We start from the raw sequence: 12,200 nt of genomic DNA, 5'->3' as shown, positions 1-12,200 counted from the left end.
TTTTTTTATAACAATAAAAAATATTATTTCCATATATTTTATTATATATAATATTGTTAGCATAAAATATATATATATATATATTGTATATATTTATTTATCCATTTAAAAAATAAATATATATTTTTGAATTTTTGTTTTTAAAAATTTAATAATTATTGTCTTGTTTTTAAATAAAAATTTTATATTTTTATAAAAATTTTAATAATATAATTATTATAAAAAAATACATTATTCTCCTAATTTTTGTTAAAAATGAAAGTATATAAAGACGTTTTTACAAATGATGAAGTATGTTCCGATTCTTATGTTCAACAAGATCCATTTGAAGTACCAGAATTTAGAGAAATAGCTTTTGAAGTAAAATCAAATAAAAGAATAAAGGGAAATGAAGATTATGGTATTGCTGATAATAGTGAAGATGCTGTAGAAGGAATGGGAGCAGACGTTGAACATGTTATTGATATTGTTGATTCCTTTCAATTGACTTCCACTGCTTTTAGTAAAAAAGAATATAGTGCTTATATTAAAAATTATATGCAAAAGATTGCCAAATATTTAGAAGAGAAAAAACCAGATCGTGTTGAAATTTTTAAAACTAAAGCTCAACCATTTATTAAACATATTTTAACAAACTTTGACGATTTTGAATTTTATATGGGAGAATCACTTGATATGGAAGCAGGTATAATTTATTCTTATTATAAAGGAGAAGAAGTAACACCACGTTTTGTTTATATATCTGATGGACTTTTTGAAGAAAAATATTAAATTATTTATAACACACACAAAAAAGATAAAGAAATAGAAATAGAAAAATAATTTACATATTATAAAAATATATCATGTCCATATTTAAAATAAATATATGTTTTTTTTTATAAATTCATGATAAAGAACTTTATTTATTTTATTTTTTTATTAATATTTCAATGAATATTATGTATGGAAAAAATATACTTATTTTGTAAAAGTATAATTATATAACATCAAAGTTTTATGAAAATAACACATAATTTTATTGTTTTATAAAAAGAAATTGAATTTTAAAGATTTACCAATGTTTTTTGTCTTTTTTTTTTTTTATTTATTCTTTTATTAAGTGGTTATAAAAGATAAAAGAATATAATATTTACTAAAGAGAAATATAAAATTATGTATACAAATTTTGAGGCCTTTTAACATTTTCGAAAAAAAAAAAAAAAAAAAAAAAAAAAGTATCAATTAATATAAATTAATTATATCTCAAACTTATATATTTATACATATAATATAACGAATTAGTATTAAGGTTGTATGAAAATACAAGTATTGCTTATACTATTATTATAAAATATATCATATATATACTTTTGGTTGTCTTGCCTTTTTGATACATATATATATATATATATATATATATATATTTATATTTATTAATAACGAATTAGAAATCGCTTAAAAATATCTTCAAGTTCAATAAAAATACGAATCAACAAAATTGAGATATATATTTTTTTTAATAATATCATGGTTATATTGAACCTTTTACATTATCTCTTTCTAAGTATTCATACAAAAACATTATTAAAATAGGAATAACAATATTCCCTCAATATATATGAAATATATTACTATATGTTATTAGAATTGTTTCATAATTTTTACATTCATTCAAAAGAAAAGTATTATTTCTTTTGTTTAAATAAAATTTTATGCATATATAATAATAGAATTTTTTATATGTACATATTTAATATAATGCTGTAGCATTTTAAAAAAATTTCATTTCATTCACGATATATAATAACTGAGAATAGATATTTTAAAATAACATACAAAAAGGAAATACTCATTTCTAAAATGGGCATAAAATATTTCTCAGTTTTAAAATATAAACATTTATCTTTAATTATAAAAATATACATAATATGCATCTATCCATATATACATATATATTTAATTTTTTTTTTTTTTTTTTGTGATGAAACTTATCATTTTGTAATATTTACATATAATATACTTATAAATATTCACATTATAAATATATATCATTTGAGGATCATTGAATATAATAAAACAAAAAAATTGTAAGGAAAGGGGGTTTTATCACAATTATTATAAAATAGAATTTTTAAGATTTTTACTTATTCATATATTTAAATTAATAAACTATATTTAAAATATACTTAAATTGGAAAACTTTTTATTTTTTCTTATTTCGCATATAATTTTATTATAAATTTATATCAGAGTTATAAAAATATTTTTTTAAATTTTTCATAAAAAAATAAATATAAATCATGATATTTTTTTGAAAATAAAAAAAAGGCTCTGCTATCTTACGTTTTATCATCTTAAAATAAAAAATTAACAAAATAAATTTTATTAAATTTTATTTATCAGATTTTTAAATTTAACGCAATTTTTTCTTCATCGCCTTAATAGCTATATATTTATGCTGCAGTCTTCGGTAAAGAAGACGATGAAAAAAAAAGAAAATAAAAAAAAAAAAAAAATTATATTATTTTTTACAAAACAATAAAATAAAAAAAAGGTATGCGAACATGGGACCAAAAAGTGTTATTTTTATTTTCTTTTTTTCAGTATAAAAAAGTGTTAAACTAGCTAAAAGTATATATAAAAAAACATTTTATACAATAAAATGCATGCAAGTATATATTTTATATCTGTATATATAATATATTTAAAGTATATATTTTTAAAATACTTTTATATATATATTTTATATAATATTAATAATAACTTATATATATATATATATATATATATATTTAATTTGTTTAAAAAAAAAATGAAAAAAAAAAAAAGAATTACATTAAATAAACTATATTCAAAATAATTTTCTTAAATAAAAGGAAAAAATAAAGTTTAAACATTTTTTAAAATATAACAATAAAGAATTAAAAAAAAAAAAATTAAATTATTATGAAGTATCTTTTCTATATTCAATTAAAGGGGTGTCATATAAAAGTAGCACAAAATAATACATTACTGTATATAATATATATATGTGTGTATATGTATATATATATATATATTATACATTTCTTAGCTGTTTAATATATTTATGTTGGCATATATTCGATTATATAATATATATATATATATATATTATCATTTGTGAGGTTATAAATCCGTATAACTTATTATTATTTATTTATTTTCCAAAACATTATTAACTTTTTTTCATTTTATGAATATTTCAAAATTATTGTATCATATGAATTTTTTTATTTTTTTCTCCTTTTTTTTTAAATATAGAAAGATAAATTCAATTTATATATTGTAATATTAATTATTTTTTCTTTCATTTTATCAATTATACATTACAACTTTTAATTTTGTGAATATAATTTTCAGTGTTATTATCTCTTTAATTTTGTTATTGATTCCTATGTATCTATTTTATTTTATTTATCAATGTATTTTTAACTTTAATTTATCATTCCACGTATATAATATAGAAAAAATAAAATGTGTTGCTACCCTCTACATTAAAAAATGAAAAAAACGTACCTGTTGTATTTTTAGGATAACACTTTAATTACAATATTTAATTTTTATAAATATAATACATTCATTTAATATGTTATTTTGTTTCAAAAAAAAAAAAAAAAAAAAAAAAAAAAAAAAAAAAATTATATTTACACACATATTAAAATGTACAAAAGATTATGAATTGTACATATTTTAAAACGTTTTTAAAATAAAACAACTTGTTCCATATAAGTAATATTCATTTTATATGAACTTTCAAAAATATAAAATGATATATAAACACAATTTTGTCAAATTATATTTGTATGAGAAATTAAAAATGTATTATTCTATGTTATAGCTCTTTAATACTTTTTTCTATAAAGATAAAAGTCTAAAAGGTTTAGTTTGTTTTTTGCTCCCAAATACATATATTTCCACTGGATAATGAACAAATTATTTTATTATTTGCAAGTATAACATTCTGTAAATATTATTAATTGAAAATAAATATATCCATTGCATATAATTTTATGAAACACAAATATAAGTATATGTCTTTATATTATTTTTTTACTTTTATTGGGAATTCATGCTTTAATACTCTAATAAACTTTTTTTCCACAACATTAAATCTAACAAAATATAAAAAATAAAAAGATTTATTTTTAAAAACAATATGTATATATTAACCAATTTTGTTTTTTATACATTTTAATTGTATGATCTTCTGAAGCTATAAATAAATATTTATTGTTTTTATCCATGGGACATTTATTTGCACATGCTGGTCCTAATTCATATATATGTATATATAATTAAAGAAGAAAAATGTAAAATAAAATTAGACGAAATTATATTATAAATATAAAGAATTAAAAAAAAAAAATAATAAAATAATTATGAATATGAATATAAAATTTTGAGTAATGGTTGAACCTGCATCTATATTAATAAAACATTTATTTGTTCGTATGTCCCATATTTTAACAACACCACCAGAATCACAAGAAATTATCCAATTTGTCTATATATAAAAGTTTGCAACATTAATTGTTTTAATTCTTATAGACACATTATATATATATATATATATATATTATTATTTATAATATTTTTTCAATTTTTAATGTATATTACGTCTTTGTTGAAATTAGAATAGTTACATGGGAAATGATGCCCATAAAAAGTATTTTCACATAATCCACTTCTCATATCCCAGATCGATACCTATAACAAAAGAAGTAAAATTATTCTGTATAGATAATATTAATCTATTGTTATTTTATTTTATTATTTTATATATATTTTTTTTTCTTTTGTATTACAGTTTTATCCACTGATGCACTAACAAGTGTTCTAAAATATGGATGAAAATTTACAGAATTAACACTATCAACGTGACCTCTTAAAATTTGTCTTTGTCTTAAACTATTTATATCGAATATTCTTATTGTTTGATCCATTGAAGCAGAAGCAAAAAAATCACCTAAAAGATAAATTCAAAAAAGATATTGGTTTTATATCACTATATATATTATTAAATATTAAGCTTTATTCTATTTACATAAAATATTTATTTACATATATGTATATATATAATTTCATATTTTGATAATAATTTAAATTACCTTGATGATGGAACGATAAACTCCATATAGGCCCTGTTGAATTTTTAAAAGTATGAACACATTTTTCTTTTACTAAATCCCACATTTTTATTTTAGAATCTCCACTACATGTACATAAAATATTCCCCTTGTTATTAAAACATATATCTCCAATCCATTTTTTGTGTCCCTGAGAAGCCATTACTAATTCATAATTCATGCTACTCCATGTTTTCCACAAACCATCATCTCCTCCCGTTGCTAATAAATGAACTTCATCATTGTATGCAAGACCTAATACTGCATTATTATGAGCATTAAAAGATTTTTCAATATTTAAGGATGTAATAGATAAATTAAAAATATTATCGTTCTCATTATTTTCTTCAATAACGGCACAATCAGCATTTTCATTGCTAGGCCAAGGTGTATCTTCTCTTTTTACATTATCTTTTCCTAAATTATTTTTATCAGTTTTTAAAATATTATGCGATGCTTCACTTTCCTTTGTATTTCTTGAAGATATATCAAGTGTTGAATCATCTAATTTACTACTTCCTAAAATATCTTTCAATCTCTCTATATACTTATTTAATCCTTCTATTTTAGCATCCCTTTTTTCTTTTTCCAGGACAACCAACATTTTTTCTTTAATAGCAGACTTAAAAAAAAAAAAAAAAAAAATAATAATAAATAATTTATTTTTTTGATAATATTAATTTTCCCTTTAAATATTCACAGTTTAAAGCTAATATTTATACATACTTCATATTTCACTTTTATTTCATCAACAGAATTTTGAATTTTTTCAATTTCATTTTTCTGTTTATGTATTTCTTCTATTAAAAAGGAAGAGATTATTTAATTTCAATGTCTTATATATTTTTACAAAAATTAAAAATATATTTTCAAATAATTAAACATTTAATATAGACATATATACATTCTTATAAAAAACTATACTATTTAAAGTTTCCTTTTCTTGGAGGACCCGTTTATGATGCATAATATAATAATCTCTTTCTTTTATAATTTTCTGAATTTTTTTACTAATATAAAGGGAAAAATATATATATATATATATATTAATAATAGAAAAATAAAAAATGTTTAATTGGATTAGACAATGTAATATTAAACTTTTCTTATTTTTTCCTGATCATTAGACTTATACTTTGCATCTTCTAAAGAACTTTGAACTTCTTTTGTAAATTTTTCGTGATTTAAAAAATCATTTCTTAATAGCTCGTTTTGTGTAAATAAATCTTCATATTCTATTTTTCTTAGATTATTAATATCGTCTTGAAATTTCTTTACATATTCTTTCTAATATACAAAAATACAAATATATAATATGCATATTTTTTCATTTACATTTTTGTTTTAAACGAAAATAATAAAAGAATAATATAAGAGAGAATAAATTGTAAATAAAAAAAAAAATATGAAAAAAAGTTAAAAATTAATAATTTTGTATATGTGTAATATAGATAGAACCTCAAATACTTCAAGAGTTTCAATAAATTCATGTTCAACCATAAAATTGTATATGAAAGATAAAACCATAGGCAAATGTTTCCCATTAATAGAAAAGGATTTTGAACTTTTGTCTGATTTGTATAAATATGAAGATAAAATAAGTCATAAAGGATAATAATAACGAAAAAATATATATATATATATATATAAACTTTTTTTTAGATAAAATGTATATATGTATATAATTATATTGTATAATATTTAATAAATTGAATATTTTTATTGTGATTATTTTTCTCTTACCTGAATTTATTTGATTCTTATTAAAACTTGAAATATTAATTACTTTAACATTTTTTAATAAATTTTCAAAATTTTCTGAATTTTCACTGTCTGATCCCAAACTTGATTCTAAACTTGGATTATTCTCATAATTTTTTTTAATTTGCTCACTTTTTTCATTTTCATTATTGTTATTATTGAGGTCTTCTTTACTATTTGTTGTATCTTCTATTAATGATGTTGTATTATATTCTTCATTTTCTGTTTTTTTTATTATTGGTTTCTTCTTTTCTGAAATGTTTTTCTCATTAACTTTGACCATTTCTAATATAATTACATCCGAAAAATTCACATTAATTAGTTAAGCATAAAATATCATTAATTAATAAAAATATGGTATTTTTATTTTTTTTTAATAATGTTTTTATTTATAGGTTAATTTATTTTCACAAAAAATATTTTTTTTTTCTTTTTTTATTTTTTTCTTTTTATGTATTTTTGTTTTTTAATTGTGTATTTTGTAAGTGGTCTACAATACTACATTAAATTTATTATATGTATATATATATATAATAGATGTATTTCTTAAATAACTATATATTAATATTTTTAAGAATTACGGGCATTATGTTAATGAATTTGATTAATATTTGTGTCTGTTTTATATTTTTTTATAAATAATTTATTCATATATATTTTCATTAGGTAAAAGAGAAAAATATATGAAATAAAAACATTGTTTAGAAGAATAAATAATTTATAAAATAAAAGGTAAAAAAAAAAAAAAAAAATTTATTATATTAAATTATAAATGTGTGCAAAGTCTACATCCGGAATATATGAAAACATAATTCAACAAATCATATTCTATAACAAAAAAAAATATAAAATACTTAAAGAAAGGACAATTTAAAATAAAACAAAACTGTTAACATTTTTAAAATAAAATATTTTTTTATGTAAAAGAGGGAGAATAGCAAAAATTGTTAAAAAGGTTTTATGTCTTATCACATGTCATTAAAAATTGACATGATAAGTTATTTAAATTGAAATAGCATACGCCCAAATTTTTTTTTTTCTTTTTTTTTATGTTTTTTTTAATTGAAGGACTTATATCATCGAAAATATTAAAATGTTGTTTTGAGGTATAAATTATCTGATTGCCTTTTTCACTAATATTTCTTTCTATCGATTTTTTATGACCATCAATAGAAGACAATGATTGATTTTTTTTTAGTTCATTTTCATTTATTATTCGTGAAATCATATTGTCTTTAACTAATGTATTACTAATTTCGGTGTTCAAATTAAAGAAATTGTTTGTATTATCTTTTATACAATTATATTCGATTAAGTCACGTTTGGTAATTTTTGATTTTTTATTATGTTTATATTGTATTTCTGGAATTACAATGTTTTTATTAGTATAAACAGAATTAAGATCACGATAGTTCATAATTTGTTTTTCTATATATGGAATATTTTTTAATGGTAAATAGTGTCTATGTTGATTTTTCATTGCAACATACATGTAATAATCAAATGGATTTTTATCTTTATTTATTATATCATATTTTTGTTCAATTTCAAGAGTAAAATATTTGTTATCCATTTTATTTTTAAAATATGTATTTTTGTATGTTCTTCCATTAATACTGTAAGTATCTAAATAATTGGAATTAAATGATTTCAAATTATTAAGGCATCTAATTGGATTATCCTTTTGTTCTTTATCATTCTTAGTATTTCCCTTATTTTGATTTAATATATTTTCGCATTTTAATGTTTTGTTTTTTTTTCCTAGAGAAAAAACGTTGTTGGTGTTTTGTACATTTGTATTATTTATTTTACAAAAAGGAATTTTCATGGGACTTAATATGTCTAAAAAGGCATTTTTAATTATAGATGTTTTACATTCGCAAGGGAATACAATCATTTTATGTTCCATTGGAATTATGCTCCTGCTGTATTTATTAAATTGATCATTATCGTTTCTTATTTCATTCATTTCATCATTTGATTTTACATTTTTTAATGATAACATAATAATATTTATTTTTTATATTTTAAGTAATAAGGATGTATGCACATATTTTATATTTATATAATTATAAAATTAAAACGATATGAGAATTATAAAAAAAAAAAAAACAAAAAAATAGGGTGAATAACATTTTTATATATTAATTTTTTTCATTTTCATATATTTATGAAACATATAATTAATCCAATAAAAAATATGATTAAAGATAACAATTTCACACAAAAACAAGAAACAATATAAATTTTTTTTAAATATACAACTGTTTTTATGTAGGTAGAACAACACATATAAAAATAAAGAAATACAAGTGCTTATTTAAATATAATAAAATATAATTGGCAATTTAACTTTTTTTTTTTTTTTAAATATATAATAAAATGAACTGTTATTTTCATATGCGTACATTAATATATGTGAAAATTTTTTAACAGCATTTTTTTTTTCAGTTCAAATTATATAGTATAATTATTTTTTTTTTTTTTCTTTTGCAATATAGATGTGTAGAACTATGACTATTTATATTTAATTTAAAGGAAAAAATATTTATATATATATATATGTAATTGTTATTTTTCGTATTATATATAAATAATACATTTTTCATTTTTGATACCTTCTATATTTATTGAGGAATGCACATTATGATTAATGTGTAAAAACAATTTTCCCAATATAATTAAAAATCATAATATTACAATGGTTTTTCAAAATTTTAACTAATTGTTAGAATATGGAAATTATCACTTTCATTATTTCATTATTCATGTAAATTATGATATATTTCATTTGTAAAATAATATTCCTATAATATTTTTAAAGTCTATATAAGAATGAACTGCACATAAATAAGAATAAGGCCTTAAAAATATTCAGTAGAGGTATTTTTTTTTTCTTTTTTTTTTACAATATAGACTAAAAATAAATGAATTGAATTTAATTACATTTTGTAAAAGATAAAAATAAAAATTTTCATAATGTAAAATCTATAAATGTAGGATAACAGTTAAATTAAGGTTCATATAGTATTATCACTGTAAAATAATATAATAGAAAATAATGTTATATATATACATATAAAGTTTTATTAAATAATAACAAAAGGCATGAAAAGAACATATATATAGGAGTTCCAAAATATTATTACTAAAGCATTTTTTGAGGTTATAATTTATCCTTCTTAAATGCAAATATATATATATATTGTTCATTATAAAAGACTATGCATTATTCCTTATATTCCATTTATATGTATTGTATATTTTTGTTATATCAGTTTGTATTGTAAATATTATAATATTGTTAATTTTTTTTTTTTTATATTAATAACTTTTTCACATTTGAATAAATATAATTCATTTGTAAATAATTCGAAATTTTCATTTCATGTTTTAATTAAATACAAATTTTTTATTCAAAAATTTTTAGATGAGTGTATATATTAATATTTTCCTTTTCATTTTATATACATCATGCTATTATAAAAATAAACTATTGTATCGAATTAACAATTATTTATATTACACAATGTATAATATAATTTCTTAAAAATAATAATAAAATAAAGAATAAATATATTTATTGTCTTAATTCAATTTAATTTAATTAAATTTAATTTAATTTAATTTAATTTTATTTAAATAAATATATAAAATTAATTATTTAATTTTTATATTATTTATCTAATCTAATAAATAATAAAAATATAATAATTTTAATATTAATATATTAAATTATTCTTTTATTTTAATAAAATGATACACATATTAAAATAATATATTAAATTAAAAAATATTTATAAACTTTAATTATTTATTTTAAAATAATAATTAATTATTTAATTAAAATGTTTATATAAATAAATAAAATTTAATAAATATATTATATAATTAATTAATTAATTAAATATATAAATTAATTAAATATAATATATAAAATTATGTTAAAGTAAATAAATAAAAATAAATAATATATATTATTAATTTAATTTTAAATATTATAAATATTATTTTAATATTTTAATTTTATTATCTATTTAAAATAAATTATATAAAATAATTAATTTTTAAATTAATAAAATTTTAATATAGTATATATAATTATTAATTAAGTTGCATTTATTTAATTATTTAATTTAATAAAAAATATTGATATATTAAATTAAAGTTATTATTATATATTTTATTATTATTAATATATATTCATTAAGTAATTAAGAACATATATATATGTTTTATTTAATTAAATTAAATGTTATTTAATTATTAATATATTAATTATTTAGACTTAATATTGTATTGTGTATTATAAAATAATAAAAAATATATTAATTAATATTATTAATAATAATAATTTATTTAATATATTAAATATAAAATAATAAAAATATTTATTATTTAATTAAATTATTTAATTTTATTTAATTTATTAAAATAATTAATTATTTTATTATATATTAATTAATATAATATATATTAATAATTATTATTATATATATTTAACATTAGTTATTTTAATTAATAAATATTTAATTAAATATAAATATATATAATTAATTTAATGTATAACTTATTTAATTAATTATAAAATAAATAATATATATTTATATATTATTAAATTAATTATTTTATTTAATTATAAATATTTAATAAATAATATTATATAATATATTTTTTTTAATTTAATTATTATTATTAAATTATAAATTATTATTATATTATATATATATTATTCATAAAAAATAATTATTTAATAATATATATTAATTTATTAAATAAATAATTAATTTAATTAATATATATAATTTTTATTATTATTTACACACAATTATATATATATTATTTAATATTTTATTAATTTAAATTAATTATTATTAAATTTTTGATATTATATTATTTAATATAATTAAAATAATAAACATTATATAATAATTATTTTTTAATAATATTATAATTATTAATTTAAATATATAAATTAATTTAATTTATTTTTAAATTTAATTATTATTATTTATTAAATGTATATTATTTTATTTATAAATATATTATTAATTTAATTATCATTTTAATATTCATTCAATTTAAAATATTATTATTTATTTAATATAATTAATTAATATTAAAAATTTAAATATTAATTATATATATATAACTATTTATATTAATATATTATAAATTAATTTTATTTAATATTATATTAAAAATATATTAATTAATTATTATTTATTTATAATTTATTATTATTATTATTTAATTAATTAATTATTTATTATTATTTATTTATTTAATTATTATTATTTATTTATTTAA

General features: G+C 15.8%; 3 protein-coding genes and 1 non-coding gene across 4 annotated transcripts, besides 1 other annotated feature; 1 reads left to right on the top strand and 3 right to left on the bottom strand.

Moving 5' to 3' along the window:
- Positions 1-255: 255 nt before the first annotated feature.
- PGSY75_0511000 (translationally-controlled tumor protein-like protein) lies at positions 256-771 on the top strand (the record flags this gene model as incomplete). The annotated part of the gene is made up of 1 exon (XM_018784390.1): positions 256-771. The coding sequence occupies one exon, from the start codon at positions 256-258 to the stop codon at positions 769-771; it is 516 nt and encodes a 171-aa protein (XP_018643045.1).
- Positions 772-2,305: 1,534 nt separating this feature from the next.
- On the bottom strand, positions 2,306-2,461 carry PGSY75_0510900. Its single transcript, XR_001974513.1, has one exon. It is a non-coding gene; the product is annotated as a small nucleolar RNA snoR04 (small nucleolar RNA).
- Positions 2,462-3,883: 1,422 nt separating this feature from the next.
- On the bottom strand, positions 3,884-7,173 carry PGSY75_0510800 (hypothetical protein; the record flags this gene model as incomplete). Its single annotated transcript, XM_018784389.1, has 12 exons — positions 3,884-3,964; positions 4,058-4,115; positions 4,192-4,273; positions 4,420-4,507; positions 4,621-4,710; positions 4,809-4,969; positions 5,112-5,751; positions 5,856-5,929; positions 6,054-6,139; positions 6,265-6,416; positions 6,588-6,700; positions 6,873-7,173. The coding sequence occupies 12 exons, from the start codon at positions 7,171-7,173 to the stop codon at positions 3,884-3,886; spliced, it is 1,926 nt and encodes a 641-aa protein (XP_018643044.1).
- Positions 7,174-7,848: 675 nt separating this feature from the next.
- On the bottom strand, positions 7,849-8,895 carry PGSY75_0510700 (hypothetical protein; the record flags this gene model as incomplete). The annotated part of the gene is made up of 1 exon (XM_018784388.1): positions 7,849-8,895. One exon carries the CDS (start codon positions 8,893-8,895, stop codon positions 7,849-7,851), a length of 1,047 nt encoding a protein of 348 aa, XP_018643043.1.
- Positions 8,896-10,943: 2,048 nt separating this feature from the next.
- Positions 10,944-12,200: part of a sequence feature (centromere) that runs on past the window's edge.

Source organism: Plasmodium gaboni, chromosome 5 (assembly GCF_001602025.1).
Source record: "Plasmodium gaboni strain SY75 chromosome 5, whole genome shotgun sequence".
Taxonomy (NCBI): Eukaryota; Apicomplexa; class Aconoidasida; order Haemosporida; family Plasmodiidae; genus Plasmodium; species Plasmodium gaboni.
The sequence above is the reverse complement of the archived record's forward strand: the minus strand, read 5'-3'. Positions and strand labels throughout refer to the sequence as shown.